This window comes from Perca flavescens, chromosome 18, assembly GCF_004354835.1.
Source record: "Perca flavescens isolate YP-PL-M2 chromosome 18, PFLA_1.0, whole genome shotgun sequence".
Classification (NCBI taxonomy): Eukaryota; Metazoa; Chordata; class Actinopteri; order Perciformes; family Percidae; genus Perca; species Perca flavescens.
The window spans coordinates 1085905-1102574 of NC_041348.1; the positions used below are offsets into that span (position 1 = coordinate 1085905).

At 40.7% G+C, this 16670-nt stretch overlaps 1 protein-coding gene across 5 annotated transcripts in view; it reads right to left on the reverse strand.

Moving 5' to 3' along the window:
* Positions 1-2297, reverse strand: part of epha7 (eph receptor A7) — a 94235-nt gene extending 91938 nt beyond the window's left edge. For all 5 annotated transcript variants that reach the window (XM_028604777.1, XM_028604775.1, XM_028604774.1 and 2 more), the window contains exons 1-2: positions 2129-2297; positions 476-540 (exon numbers count right to left, since the gene is read on the reverse strand). In XM_028604777.1, coding sequence (XP_028460578.1) covers positions 476-540; positions 2129-2222 — 159 coding nt within the window. In that variant the 5' untranslated portion in view covers positions 2223-2297. The remainder of the gene's footprint in view (positions 1-475; positions 541-2128) is intronic.
* Between the last annotated feature and the right edge of the window lie 14373 nt (positions 2298-16670).

A 16670-nucleotide genomic window follows, 5' to 3' on the forward strand; every position in this document is an offset into this window, starting at 1 on the left:
GTGAAAGGCATCAAACCGAGATAGACATTGGATGATTGGAATTCAAACTGGAGGGGATTACTCCGTGACAAATATGACAAAAGGTATAAGAAATACAGTCCTTTTAGACTTTACTGTATACAATAATCTGTAGTGAATACAGGGAGATTAGCAGTTGGCTTTTATTTTTATCGCAACATCTATAAAAAAAATGATTGTGCTCAGTTTATCTGCTTCTGCTCACATTATTTATTTAAAAAGTTTCTCGCGGCCTGCTTTTAATCTGACTGGTAAAGTCAAGAGTTTAGCAGCAGAAACAGCCTTCTTGCATGCTTCGTCTTTCATTTTGGAAATGGCGTGTTACTGATCCTTATGTATGTTTCAATACATGCCTCCTCTAAATATTACTATTCCTATCACAGATGTGGGACATCAGAGAAAGCTGGAAGATATGGAGTACATCCGTGGGTGCGATGCAGACATTATGCAGACTTACCCCATTGGGAGGATAGGAGATCCACTCCAGATCTGTCTGCTGTGCCTTGGAGTCCAGCAGAATCACTAGTGACAGGAAAACCGAGAGGCAGGTGGTTAAATCTCACAGGGGCACAGATCTGGGTATTACTGATTACTGATAGTCACACATTGATATCTATAGGACATATGCCCGTGACCTCATTTCAAGCAGCAGCAGCTAACGCTAAAAGATTCAATCAGAGAATATATACACTGCAGCACACACAGGTCCTCGTGTACGTGGGGGAACTTTCTAAGAGGCAAATGAAGACACTGTCAGTGTGCATGAAGAAGAAAAAGATAGCCTTAAACAGACACGCATATTAGAATGTGTTGGGAATCATGACGCATGAGATTTTAACGCATGTATTCTATTAAATGGGAGTTTATGTTGCGCATCCGTTTATTAAAAGTCATTGTTGGAATGGAAGTTGTTGCAGCGGCTGCTGCTTCAAGTACAGTAGGCTACATGCGCTCAAAGTCAGGATTAATTTCTCCCCCTTATTGAACTACAGTGAAGCCGTCTAACACGCGCCTTGTCTGCCGTTTTAATCCATGAAGGGATCAGATCAAATCAGCCTGGTTTTATGTTCCGGAAGCGTGCGAGAGCGTAAAGCGGCACCGCTGCTGTTTTTATAAAAACAACAAAAACAACAACAACAAAAAACAGTGAAGTTGTTTAAATTATATTTAATACCAGCAGACAGCTCCGTCGTGAGACGGGTAGCAGCCAGGACGCATTGCCGTAAAAATAATCCTCTGGTTTGATATATATATATATATATATATATATATATATATATATATATATATATATAAGCGCCGAAGATTTAAACATCCAGACCGCGCTCGGTTATTACGCTGTAGTTTTAGCGAAGGAGAAAATCAAGACATGCCGGTTATTTTCTGGTTTTACGCACAACATAATTCCGTTAATTTCACCAATATCCGATCAATTAAAAGTGCCAATTTTCACTCGGTTGGAGATGTTTAAACCCCCTCTCATTTTGGTGTTTTATAGCCTGGACTCAATTTGACCAATTTGAGCGTTTCAAGGCAGACTACGGCTCCGCATCAATCTGCCATATTTTCCCTTAAGAAACGAGAGCAGACTGTTAGAGCCGAGGCCACTTTGGAAGGAAATATAACCCTCCGAAACTGCGCCCACATAGACGGCTCACTCACTTCCAGGGAGGCGAGACGGCTGGAACGATCGATCCGCGGATATTAGGCTACCTAACGTTAGTTTGATGTATTGTTAATCCATAAGGAGCAGGCTAGTTGTGCCGATAACGCACTGGCGCCGGAGGAACATAAAAACACCAGGTCCTGCCTGTAATCCGTGTTCTACGGCGTTTAACAGCCGTGCGTAAAAACAACGAGAGGTCGCTCGCTAACAGCCCGGCAGACAGCGCTGTCATCCCCGCACACTGGCCGCATCTCGCTGCGCTGCACACACACACACACACACACAACTCCCAGCGATCAGTCATTAAAACAGCGCGTTGGATTCAAAGAGAAAATAGAAGAAAAAAAAAGCTGTCTGCTGTATTTGGAAAGCTCTCAATTAATTCTGGAGGATGTTGTTCCAAATGCGATGGCATGGAAGAGAGTCCAAACTTTACGAACTTACCTTCCTTCGCATTCTGTGCTTCTCCGCTGTCTACATGACAGCATAAGTGAAGGCAAAATGTAATCCACAGACACGGGATGGTCCTGGAGAGCATGGTGCAGCCGCGGATTGCAATCTCGACCCGTAACTCGCTTTGCCAGCGTCGCGCGTGCTTCCCATTGACGACACGAAAGCGGCTCTATGTTCAACAATCCGCTGCTCCCCACTCAAATAGCGTCTGCTGCCGCGGGGAGGAGACTGGCGCTCCGGGGGTGTCAGTCAGTGGGACAGGCGGAGGGGTTGTCCAATCGGAGCGCGAGGAAGGGAACGTCATGGAGACTGAGAGCCAATAGGCGCACGGGGGGAGATGTTTTTGGTTTTGGGGGAATGAGCGGAGGAGGAAATGTCACAACTTGGTTCAGTATTTTTGGTTTTCTTCAGGAAAAGGGCAAAGGGATGCTCTGGCACGCAGACACACACAGACATACACACACAGACACACAAACATACACACACGCACGCACGTACACACATACACATACACGCACGCACACAAGCGCGCACAAACACGTACGCTCAGGCACGCACACACAGGCAGACACACACACACACACACACACACACACACACACACACACGCACACACAGAGAGAGACCACAGAAGCCTGTGCCAGGAGGATTCTGGGTGGTGGAAATAGCTCCTCTGAACAACAAGGAGCTCCTCCACAGTTTTAAAGTTTGTTTCATGTTCCTGCTGTCACCTTTGAGACTTAAAAGTTAAATGTTCATGTGTCCAATGTGACTTTTGATCAGATTCTGTTTTAACTCCAGAGCCCCTTTCTCACACACACACACACACACACACACACACACACACACACACACACACACACACACACACACACACACACACACACACACACACACACGTGTTCCACTGATCTGAAGCAGACATTAGAAGCCTTTTTCTCTTTTCTTTTTTACTGACACATAACAAACTGTGTTTCAGAGCTCACTGCTTCCTGGTTGATACCTGGTGATTTGGAATTTTGCATTATTTCAGTTTGATTTATTTTATTTATATTTTCAATGCAGACTGTAGACTTACTTCCATCCTGGCAGATAACTATGTAGAGTTTTCAGGAGGAGGAGGCAGACAGCTGTCTACGGAGGCCTCCCCATAAACAAAGCCTTTGGATTTTGTGAGTTTCTTTTATTTTAAAGATATTATATTATATAAATATATATGATCCCAAAATTGTAGATTGTTTTAGTATTGTACAGTACTTATATTATATTATACAAAACTGTAACATATTATATTGTGTAATGTAATTGTTTTGTAGTGTAGTGTGTTGTTTAGCGATCAGTGCAGTATAGAATCTACGTGACACCGACTGTATGTATTTAATATGTGATATGTACTATATATGAATTTTCTGTAAACTGCTTTGGCAACATGTTTGATTTGTTCATGCCAATAAAGCAAATAGAATTTAATTGAGAGAGAGAGAGACAGAGAGAGAGGGAGGATAGACAGAGGGAGGAGAGAGAGAGAGAGAGAGAGAGAGGGAGGATAGAGAGAGGGGAGAGAGAGAGAGAGAGAGAGAGAGAGGGAGGAGAGAGAGAGGGAGGAGAGAGAGAGAGAGACAGAGAGAGAGGGAGGATAGAGAGGGAGGGAGAGAGAGAGAGAGACAGAGAGAGAGGGAGGAGAGAGAGAGGGAGGAGAGAAAGAGAGAGAGAGAGAGAGAGGGAGGAGAGAGACAGGCAGAAGGAGGAGAGAGCGAGGGAGGAGAGAGAGAGAGACCTTTTTTAACTTGTTACGGGACATAAATTGCAACAAACGTTTGTATTGATGTTTTGGGTCTCTTTTTTTCGGTGAAATATTGGATCATTAGACTATTAATTGAATACAACATATGGAACTTAATCTGAAACATATTAATTAACTACAGCGGTCAAATAAATGTAGAGGAATACAAAACAATATTTCACTTTGAAATGTAATGGAGTGTAGCATAAGAAACAAGTCCCTCAAAGTAATGCAGCAGCTAGCTGCTTTTATTTATAAAGCCCATAATCACACATTTGTCTCAGACTCCGCACAAAAAAACACTTTATTGTAATGGTACATGAATTACCATAACGTCATCCATTAAACAGTATGAATTCATTCATGTAGTACTTCATGAACTATCAGTAATGTACAAGGATTAATAGTTTCATGCATGACTTAATGCAGGAACAATTTCTAATTAATGCATCAATTAAGGTGAGAAACATAATCACAATATTAAGAAAATATTGCACAGATGTATCATTATAATAAAGCAGTTAAAGAGTTTTACACACAGTGTAAAAGCATGTCCATTCAGCTCCTGGATTCTGATTTCTGACAGTCTTTAATTAATTATTCATTAATTAATTTATTCTGATTTATTCTCTATTTTACTATGGTTTTGAGCATGATGTCACTTCCTGTCTTTGTTCTATATATTTTCTGTTTTTAACTCGCTTCTGGTTAGTCACCCTGAAGAAGGCCCGTGTGCCGCAACGTGTCGTATTGTTTTACCTTTTGCCACCACCACATCAATAATGATAATCAATTTTCTTCATAAGAGTGCCTTTGTTTTCATGCTGTTGTGATACTATTGGATTACCCCTGCACTAGTCTCGCATTGCCAGACCTTCCTCAACAGCGCTGCGGAAGAGGGTCTGGCTAGTCCACACAGCATTCCTGGATGGGAGAAAAACATGCTCTGGTTTATTGGCATTTCTTTAAACCAATCACAATCATCTTGGCTGATGCTAAGCTCCGGACGGAGCCACGGTGCCTCTGCTAAATAGTCTCAGGAAGGAACTGGTTTTGGTGGAACATGTGGACGTTCAAAAGTAGTTTTAGTCGTGCAACAGAAAACTCAGATTGGACAGATAGTCTAGCTAGCTGTCTGGATTTACCCTGCAGAGATCTGAGGAGCAGTTAACCATAGTCCTCACAAATCAGCCGGAGGTTAGAACACTAACACAAAGAAAGAGGAAGGGGACGGACATCCAGCCGAAAAGGACATGTGGCGGAATTTCTGGCGGCACTGGAGCAACCCCGGAAGTGGAACGTCGTGGATATAAACTACCCCTACACCAAAGAGCACCTTGTTTGACTTTTTCCAACCCCCACCATGGGTTAAAGGTCCCATGGCGTGAAAATTTCACTTTATGAGGTTTTTAACATTAATATGAGTTTCCCCAGTCTGCCTATGGTCCCCCAGTGGCTATCTATCTATCTATCTATCTATCTATCTATCTATCTATCTATCTATCTATAAATGGTGATAGGTGTAAACCGAGCCCTGGGTATCCTGCTCTGCCTTTGAGAAAATGAAAGCTCAGATGGGCCGATCTGGAATCTTCTCCTTATGAAGTCATAAGGAGCAAGGTTACCTCCCCTTTCTCTGCTTTGCCCACCCAGAGAATTTGGCCCACCCATGAGAGAGAGACATCATGGCTTTCAAACCAGCAAAGTGGCAGTTGGTCAAGGCCACCCCCCCTCTCTCCTTTTCAATAGCTACAGACACAGATACATTATTAGGGGACGACAAAGGCCTATATAAAAGCATCCAAAAAGCAGCATGTCATGGGACCTTTAATGTTTGAGCCAAATAGATTATTGGATGCGAGACACTTTCTAATCTGTGGAAGGTCACCTTAAGTAAAGGGAAAGTCCCATTGCTTAATTATTGCTCTGCTGCTTGACAGACTTTACCGTGAAGATGGAGCCACCGGGGGTCTTAACAACAAACACAGATAAACAAAAAACACAATTAAAAAGTCTAAAGTTAATTTCCCACTTTCGTGGATGACTTGAAATATCACTTAAAAATTAAAGCATAAAGCGGAGCTCATTATCCCTGTATACATACGGCATTTGTTGCAGGTCACTAATTAATCTCCATTACCTCCCGACAAGAAAACACGTGTAATTATGGCCACAAATATTGATTAATAAACTGTGTACATAAAAATGGACAGAAGCAGACACTTCAAGGTTTATTTACCTCTACTTCTCTCTTTTTCTTGCTTTGTTTGTTTGCTTGTTTGTTGGTTTGTGTGTTCGTCCTGCTTATTATGCAAATGTCAGCTAATCCTTTTTGTCCTTGATACACAGCCGAGTTCTGCATCACAGTGTATAGCTAATGATTGTTGAATTCATCTGGATTAATGTTACCTTTATCAAAAAACGTCTGTGGGGGCGAATGTAACTATGCACAAAAAATAAGAAGTTGTATTTACTTAAAAATGTCATGTCAAGTGGTTCCACGTAACTTTGTTAAGTTTGTGTTAATCAACTAATTTTAATACTATTTACTCAACAGATTTAAGTATATTGTACAACAGTGAAAGAAGTAACTTCAAATTAATTAGGTTGCTTAATTTATGTATTTAGCCTACATTAGAAAAATGTTGGTTAGATTTAGTTTAACAAAATTCAATACGTAAAAGCATTGCAAGGATATTAAGTATAAGCAGCATGATGTGATTGAGTTAGTTTTAATCTGCCGAGCTTAGTTTGTCCAATTTAAAATTCCTAGTGATGGTGAATAGAAAAAGATGCTGTACAAGAAAAATCACTTAAAAATCCAGCACTTTTATTGAAGTCGATGTAAGTGTTTAACAGTTCAGAATGGTTAACTTTCAGGGTGCAGCCCTGCTTTGTACTTTGTTCATGAAATGACCTAAAAAATAAACAAGAACAATCAAACAGTTTGAAATACTACTGAGGCTCCAAGTGCAACCTACTTAACTTAACTACAAATGTTGAGGTACTTGTACTTACTCGAGTATTTTCAAATTTTACAAATTAAGAGTTTTCCAACAGAATACATGTAGTTTATAAAATATGATGTTTGATTCTAAAGTAAACTAGCCAGCAATATAACGGCCTACAAGTCCAGCTGAGATGATTAGACCATTAAACACACAACTGGTTGGATCCTTTACACTTTCTACAATGGTTTACTATGTTAACTACATGTTCCTGATAGAACTTATATACTTTTACTTAAGTAACATTTTCAATACAGGACGTTTACTTGTAACAGACTACACCAGTATCAGCAGGATAGGATAGACAGATTTCAGAGGGTAAACACATACATCCTCCACTGATTTTTAGGTTTTTCAGTCAACACTATTTGAGCAGTCATGAGTGTGTGTTCTTCTCTCTCAGCTGTGACCGGCAGGGGAAGATTTCCCCCTCTTTGCAATGTGTTTCTTAAACGTTTAGGGCAAGCTGAAGCCCAGCATACATCTTAGTGGCTGCACATAAAGGATCATTTCACTTTATTACAAATAAGGCCTTGTTTTCATAGTTTTGGTCATTTTTCAAAATTATTTAATACCGGTACCATTACCGTGACCTTGATACCGGTTCTTAAACGATACTTTGTTCAATACTAATTTTGTATTAAAAAAAGAACTTTTTCGGCACAAATGTTTTTATTAATGTTTCAGGTCCTACTACGTGAGCCATCTCTGTGTAATGTAGAGTTTCTCCTGCGTGTCTCTACGACGTCTAACGTTAGAAAGCCAATCACAGACATTATTAGACCTTGGTAGAAGCATGCTGCATGCTGATTGGCTCGCTGACGCTGATGAGATTTATTCCTTTAGGAATTAGAATTGGGTATTGAATCTTGAGGCATTTTACTAACCCCCAGTATTATAATACTCAACACTTTAGAGATAATTCATTTGGTGCCTAAAAGGTTTCAAATTCGAAACCCAGCTCTAGTCCCGGTCGGGTCTTGTGTCCTTGGGTTCAGGTGGACTCTTTAGGAAACGCATTCTACACAGTTTTTAGGGTTTCAATCAAGAATACCTGTACATTTATTTCAGTATTGTTCTTTGGTTATATTGTGAAAGGCAAAGGCACACTTCCTCTTTGGAATATATATGTTTTTAAAGTTAAGGACCAGATGAAGCCCAACAGACATTGTGTGTATCCTCACTATTTGCCACTGTGTCATTCCCTTAACACCCTGACTGTCATAGCAATTCTCTGCTTGACTAATGTGAGATATGTCACTAAATTGGATGCTGTCTGATTCGCATCATTGTACCTAACCTACACATGCTCACTGTTGCCATGGCGTCCTCTAATTAAAGCTTTGGTGTTGTCCTCGTATGGAAGTGACACTAAGCATTAGAGGTATTATGTTCAGCACTGACAGTAATGAAGCAGCTATCGTCTTGCCTTGTTGTTGCCTAATTGATTGGCTAACAGAGAAAAGTGTGAGTGTGTGACATGTCAAAGGTCACTCGGAGGCGGTTAGAGTGTGCATGTCAGCGTGCACCAGCTCTGTGCCAGGGGGAGCACCTTTTCAAGCCCATTTTGGTTCAACAGTGGCGGTGGAAGTGGCTGTAAGTAGACGCAGCAGCTGTCACAACAAAGTGTTACTGCAAACTGTGGAATGGACCCAGGGTTCTAGGACTCCCAGTGTATTGATTTATATTTTTGATTTGGCACGCCTAGTCTTGAGATACTAATCAATTATAATCATTGTTTTACAATCAGCATTTAATAATGAAGAATGCCAATACTATTACAATAGTTTGCCTGTTGAAGAGCAATGTTTTTAAAGTCAGCTGCTGTCAAATTCAGTCTACTCTTCACCACAACCAAGTTTCTTTATTCTGTGTTTGAATGACCACAGCTTGTCAATAAATCACTATTCAGCGGCTCAAAGGCGGAATCTCGAGTGGGACAATGAAGGGGACCAACCTTTGTTGGTACCCTAAAAACAAATATATATATATATATATATAACATATTCTAATTGTGTATTTATACTTGTTGGATGTTGAGTAAAAGACAGAACACAGACAGGACACACTGTAGGCTAGGGTTAGAAACATGCTAAAAACACCAGTCCAGATGTGACACGCCGGTTTATTTAACATGTACATCGGGGATGCTGCGATTTAAACACTGACTGTTTTACCTGTGTAGACCTGTGAGTCACCAACTGTGCATACAGACCGGCCAAAAACCTCTGCAAGCCCTTAGGAGCCGCGCACAGCTGTTGTGTTCAATGTTGCTGGTTGACATGGCAACCAACAAGGAGCAGCAGGAGTTCATGAGCATCCAGTTTGTTTTGGAGTCGGTTTAATACTGAATATTGAGGGAAGCATTTCTTTTCTTTTAGCTTTGGGAGGCATTCATTACAATATTGGGGGAGGGAGATTTCACCAATCCACCCGATCAATACTGCTACGCAAGAAATCCTAAGTACAGAAAGGGTATGTAACTTTATTACATTTGCCTTCAACAAAATATAGTTGTATTATTCAAAGATGGTGCAACTTGTTAGAAATAGAGAAAAGCTAAATAAAACTTGTTTAAGATGCAGGATATTTTACTGCACACTAGAAACTTTCAAATCAATAAGGGACAGGACAGCTGAAAGTCTACATATCTTCACACATCTCTTCCAACTGCATAATTGAAAAATAAATAAATTGCATTTACATGTATCACTTTGTAGTTTGGTTTATTTGAAGCTGTGTTTCTTCTATGTGATTCTTGCTGAATGCACTTATTGGATCAATCGTCTTGGGCGTCTTGGGCGTTGCCATGTAATTTCTCCCAAAAACCTGAAAAATTCCCTTTGGTCCTACAGCCCACTAGTCCGATGTCCACCAGCGATATTACGAATCCCACTATGGCCATGCCAAGACCCGCCCTTCAATAGCACTTATTGGCCAGGCGTCCATGCTTACCCAAGGCAACGTGACCCCATTTGTACAGGTCCTATCCCCTGACCAATCGGCTATCCTAACCTTAACCACTCGAGGTCAAATGCCTAACCCCAACCAATCGAGCTGCTTCGTAGGGCGGGTCTCAGCGTAGCCATAGTGGGATTCGTAATTTCGCCACTAGCGGGACGTCGGACTAGTGGGCTGTAGGAGCAAAGGGAATTTTTTGGGTTATTGAGAGGTTGGAACAATGGAGTGTCGGAGAAATGGGCAGTCCCTGTCTTGGGTGTCTTGGGGCGGCGCTAACGATGCCTCTGCAAAATTGCCTCGGGAATGAACTTGGAAAGTTTTAGTGTCCATTATCTACATGTTTAAAGCCCAATAATTGCAATACAGTCAAGGGAGTATGTAGATGCTGTATATAAAGAATAAGTACACATAGACAAAGATTTACAATTTGTTTTCCTTTCCAGAGAAATGTGTTCAACATTCAGCCAGTGTCCTGATCAGCAGGCAGCACTTAACTCCTCTCCAGTGTTTCCTCCCTGCAGGCTCGGATTTCACGCCGCAGACAGTCACACGCTGCAGAGATGTGTACAGAAGTTGGAAATACTTCTGTACACAGTTGTATCTTGTTCCCATGCATCTCTCAGGCTGTGTCAGTAAGTAGCGAACAAGCCGGCGCCCACAGCCGGGGGGGCGGGGAGGGAGGGGGGGGGGGCTGTGTGCAGGTTGGTCCTGGCATCCAGGAGGCAGGGGGGGGGGCCGACCCTGGAGGAAAAACACCACCCAGAGCTTTAATAGAGGCAGCCCAGAGGCCCTGTCAAATGGTGGTTTTGGTTGTGCAAGCAGGCAATTTGCTTCTTTTTATAGATTGGTAATATGGAAAGACTGTCCCAGAGGAAATCTCAAGTGTTGAAAACTCAACTGGTTTTGTTGTGGGGCAGCTCAAAGCCATTTGCACCTGACACCGTTTTGTTGATATAATCACATTCCTGCTGGAGTCTGTCTGCGACTCCGCCAAAGTTTTTAAAATGCAAAGCGCTGGAGAAAGACTAATCATTCCACATAAAATTTCCCCTGTGTTTAAACTCACATGTGCCTTGAGTCACAATTATGAAAATTGGTTCATCAGGAGACCAGGAAGTACATCAGGAAACCAAATTTCTTTGTGATCCAATTAGGAGATTCAAAGAGAGAAGTATGCATCTGTATTTATGAAGAACATTTTCTGTCTGGAATGTTGCTCTAGTTTTTTAGTTTTGTAGGTACAGCACAAGTTTGGCGTGTTGTGTCTTAGTTAATGGGTCACAGGATGTGTGATATTGCAACTTCAGGGAGAACAAGAAGTTATTAGTAATTTTTGCCGCAGTACAGAAATAAAATATATAATTTTGCTGTAATTACAGGAAGATCAGCAGCCAGAAAAATGAGGCACAAACAGGACTAATGGAGCCTCAAATCACTCAACATTCTCGTTATTCATAACACACAACTCTAATAATTGAATCCACATTAAAGACAACCACATGTAAAGACAATCCTTTTTCATTCCAGCGTGATATATCCATGCAAATGAAAATAAATTAAAGTGCTAATTAATCGGCCTTGTTCACATAAACACTGCTTTTATAGTCCAGTTTCACATTATCCAAGGATCACAGCTCTTCGTTTGCTTTTCAACTAATACAACGGCTTCAAACAAAAATCACTTTCAGTTGAGAAATGTCACAATGCGGCAGTGTGCTGGCAGGACGATGGCTTCACTTCCTGTCACTGCTCTTGTCAGTGTGACAGCGGGGTTGTTCAAATCGTTGTTGACAAATGAGGATAGCCAGACGTCTACACTTAGGGAAACATTGGGTCAGTTTCACTCGCGACTGGCTCCTCCATCATTGTGTTGTTTGTTTATTTAGTAATAATTAAAATGGGTTCCCTTTTAGGCTCCATTATACACCGGAACATGGCCAGCTGCAGACATCAAGAACACACGTGTTGGAAACCGTACCCTATCATGGAAATACTGCACTATTTAGTTTAGTTTAGTTTAGTTAGTAGTGGTGGTCGAATTCCCAGCTGTTAAGTTCATTTACCATATAGTCCACAATAAAATACCAACAATGCACAGCTTGAGTGTACATACAATAAGTGGTGGAATAAGTATTCAGATCCTTTACTGCAGTAAAAGTACTAATACCACACTGTAAAAAATACTCTGTTACAGTAAAAGCCCTACATTGAAAATGCTACTTCAGTAAAAGTGTGTAAGTAGCATCAGGAAAAGTTAAAGTATTAAAACATTGTAGAAAGAGTAAAGGATCAAACCAGTTGTGTGTTTAATGGTCTCATCATCTCAGCTGGACGTGTGCAGAAATCTGAATGTGTAAAGTAACTAGTAACTAAAGCTGTAACAGATGAATGTAGTGGAGTAAAAAGTACAATATTTCTCTGTGAAATGTAGCGGAGTAGAAGTAGAAAGTTACATTCCACCACTGCATTACACTTCATAAAATGTTGTATTCATAAACGAGGAATGGGCTGATCCAGATTGACTTGCTGTTCGGTTCGGATGCGGACCTTTGAAATGTCCTGCCTTGAGTGTCTTTTAGTTCAACTAAACGCTGAATGTGAATGTGTAGTACTAATAAACATAATTAAAAGGCTCCAAACCTCCACATTTTAATAATCAAGAGCTAAAAGACCAAATCACACATCCAGTTACAAAAATGTGAAGGTCGCAACAACTTTTAGAACCTTTGTGCTCAACATAACACCAAGTGACACTACAGCGAGCATAAACCTAGCTTTCCCTCACCTTTACACTCAGGACACCCCCCCTTGTGTCCAGCATTCGCTGCCTTTGCTGGATGTGCAATATTGTGACTCTAACAAATTCACTTCACATTTTGTTGGAAGAATGCCATTGTGAAATAAAAAGACTTTTGAAAAGAATTCAACTTTAAACTTTTTTAATTTGAAGATACAAATGATGACATTTCCAATGATAATTTGAGCGTTTTTTGATTGATGTATATATCTTTTGTTATTTATTCCTATGGTTACTGATACAGTCATATTTATTGATTCAGTATTGGTCATTTTGGAGTTTCATGACACTAGAAATGTCAAGGCACAACTGGAAACACAGTTCAGTAGGAGGATTGTGCAGCTGCTCATTCAGCTATAAATCTCTTTTTATGAAGTGATATAGGATTAACAGGGCTCCACAGGGCTCGCATCGCCCTGCAGGTACTGAACACATCAGACTGTTAGGTATACTGTGTATCACCCCGATCCAAATGTAGCAACAGTGTCGACTTACTGAACTGTCTCCTATAAATGAACTTCCTTGGGTGAGAGCTCGGTGTTCGGGGTACAGGCTGAAGGAGTCAGTTCGAGTTTCCGTGGCTTGAAAGAGAAGAAGGTAGCCCCCTTGAATCTGATGCTCAGCAGAAAGGTGTTTTATTTCATTGTTTCTCCAGCTGTCTGTGCTGCAATGCTGACAGCATTCGGTTTGGGCGATGTTTGGCCTGCGTCTCCCCCGGGCAGTCTGTCCAACGGCTGTCCGCCACCCAGACACAGCCTTCAGCCACGCTGCCTGTCTGGCACTCAAGACCCCTGAGAAATCGATGTCTTTTTTTTTTTACAATTGCTCTTTAATCAGCTGGCTGCACAATGGGCTGGCCGTTTTAACATGCAGCTGAAGCAGTTGTAGGTATGGGAAAATTAAATTCTGTGTCCAGCTATGCTATCCAACGTCTGATCGTTACTTCATTGTGCCACTGGAGAAGAAGTTCATTTCAGTGCTTACCTTGTTTTGTAACAACAGGCAAAGGCCATTTTGAAATAACATTGTCGTGAAGCACACATATCGGTATTAGTATACCTAACGGCATGCAAGTATTGTAAAGGTCCCATATTGTAAAAAGTGAGATTTCCATGTATTTTTGGATTAAAAAGCAGGTTGAGATAAGATAAGAAAAACTTTATTGTCTTTCACAAGATATGACAGAAATATGTTTCTGACAGGGCAGGCTCAAATGACATAAAATACATAAAAGACATACACTCACCTAAAGGATTATTAGGAACACCTGTTAAATTTCACATTAATTAATTTATCTAATCAACCAATCACATGGCAGCTGCTTCAATGCATTTAGGGGTGTGGTCCACGTCTAGACAATCTCCTGAACTCCAAACTGAATGTCAGAATGGGAAAGAAAGGTGATGTAAGCAACTTTGAGCGTGGCATGGTTGTTGGTGCCAGACGGGCTGGTCTGAGGATTTCACAATCTGCTCAGTTACTGGGATTCTCACGCACAACCATTTCTAGGGTTTACAAAGAATGGTCTGAAAAAAGAAAAACATCCAGTATGCTGCAGTCCTGGGGGGCGAAAATGCCTCGTTGATGCTAGAGGTCAGAGGAGAATGGACCAACTGAGTCCAGCTGATAGAAGATCAACTTTGACTCAAATAACCACTCGTTACAACCGAGGTATGCAGCAAAGCATTTGTGAAGCCACAACACGCACAACCTTGAGGCAGATGGGCTACACCAGCAGAAGACCCCACCGGGTACCACTCATCTCCACTAAAAATAGGAAAATAAGTCTACAATTTGCACGAGCGCACCAAAATTGGACAGTTGAAGACTGGAAAAATGTTGCCTGGTCTGATGAGTCACAATTTCTGTTGAGACGTTCAGATGGTAGAGTCAGAATTTGGCGTAAACAGAATGAGAACATGGATCCGTCATGCCTTGTTACCACTGGGCAGGCTGCTGGTGGTGGGGGTGTAATGGTGTGGGGGATCCCTTTTGCCTTCAGAACTGCCTTAATTCTTTGTGTCAGTGATTCAACAAGGTGCTGGAAGCATTCTTTAAAATGTTGGCCCATATTGATAGGATAGGGTCAAACACGGTATTAGTATGGTGTTCCTAATAATCCTTAAAGTGAGTGTATATTCAGACAGTATGAGAAAAATAATGTGTTGTTTTTTTTAACATTAAAAATGTTACATATTCATCTAACGTTACATGTAAACATATTCTAGTAAATACCCAAAATACAAATATGAACCTGAAAATGAGCATAATAATGTCCCTGCAAACCAAAAATATGCTGTAAAGTTAATGCCCTGTGTTCTCTTGACTCAGAGACATGGACACATATTGCTGAGAGGCACACACAAGTCAGAATATAACCTTAAACTTTTGATCTGAATATCATCTGGACATTTTGCTGAGCAGGACCTAAGTGCAGCCCTTTCTTTTCCTTTCTTTCTTTCTGTAGCCAGAAGGCGTTTACTTTAAAACATATGTTTGCAATCATCTGTACATGTAATTGATTGCCATTTGCAATTCATTTGGAAATCACTTACTGAGGAAGGTCTTTGGGCTGTGGTGAAGAGAACCTGAATCAATTTAAAGGGATACTTTGCTTATTTTAATCCAGCTCTGTGTCATCTTTATGTGAGCAGTGTGTGTGTGTGTGTGTGTGTGTGTGTGTGTGTGTGTGTGTGTGTGTGTGTGTGTGTGTGTAGATAAATGGTGTTTGGCTTCCCTCTGTGGCGCTAGTGCACGGAGCTCAGAGCAGCCGAGATCTGGTCTGCTCAGCGGAGCAAAGCCACAAAACATTCATTTACACACACTGCCCACATAAAGATGACACAGAGCTGGATTTAAAATACGGCAAAGTATCTTCATTAAATAAGTACTGTATATTTGAGTCAATATTATTATTATATAATTATGTATATGTTATTATTATTTCCTATTATTTAAGATTTACCAAGGACAATCAATTATATTTAAACATATGTTACACCAGAAAAGTAAACTAAATTGGGTAACATATTGTAGCTATAGCAAATTCAGATTGTCTTCTTCCAATCTAGACACAAGAAGCATGGAAGGGGCTTTGTGACATTTGGGAATAGTAAAATTGAAAATGTTAGGAAGAGAAAAACCGTTGACATTGGATCTAAAAACCCTGTAAATGAGCATAATTCAAGTATTTGCAGATTTGTGTATGACAGTACACTAACAGTGGGGTAGTTTGTTCTGTAGTTTATTCCGTATACAGCATACAGTAAAGTCAACGGGACTATCCAGTGTGCAGTGAATTCCTGGTGTCAGGATGCCTGCTGCACAGCAAATTCTAGCGACTTGCCTCACCTCATTAATGCATCAGTTTGCTCTTTGTTTCACCTTTGGCAGACTGGGGCACGACAGAACAGATGTCGGAGTAAATGAGTATGCTGCGCAAATATTGATTGTTTTCACTACATTCTGTTAAGTGAGGAAGAAGTAATGGCTATGCAATGCACTACTGCCTCTAGAAATTCAGCAAAATTAGTCATTTTATTTGTGAATTTGCTTTTGTAAATGGGACATTATCATGAAATTAAGATTAATGCTATTATATAACACATATTGTTTCTTTACTTGGAAGAGACATAAGAGAGCGATTAAAGCTATAGTGCGTAGTTTCTGTCTCCCCCGTGAGGAATTCAAATTAATGACAACAAAACTGTCGGCGTCCACATGAGACAAGCCTTCTGTGATCGCTTTGTAGAAACTCATTTGGCAACGGCTTGAATGTAACGGACGTTCATTAATATCAAAAAGTTACACACTAAAGCTTTAAGGATAAGAATATGTAAATGTTCTTGCGTGATGCCCAATGACTTCTCTCACACCTCTAAATAATAATATACATGTGGCCATCAAATGTAAAAAATTTTTTTTTGCAAATGTTATAATAATTATAATTATAAATAATTCATATTCCTTTCCACCCCTTTTGGA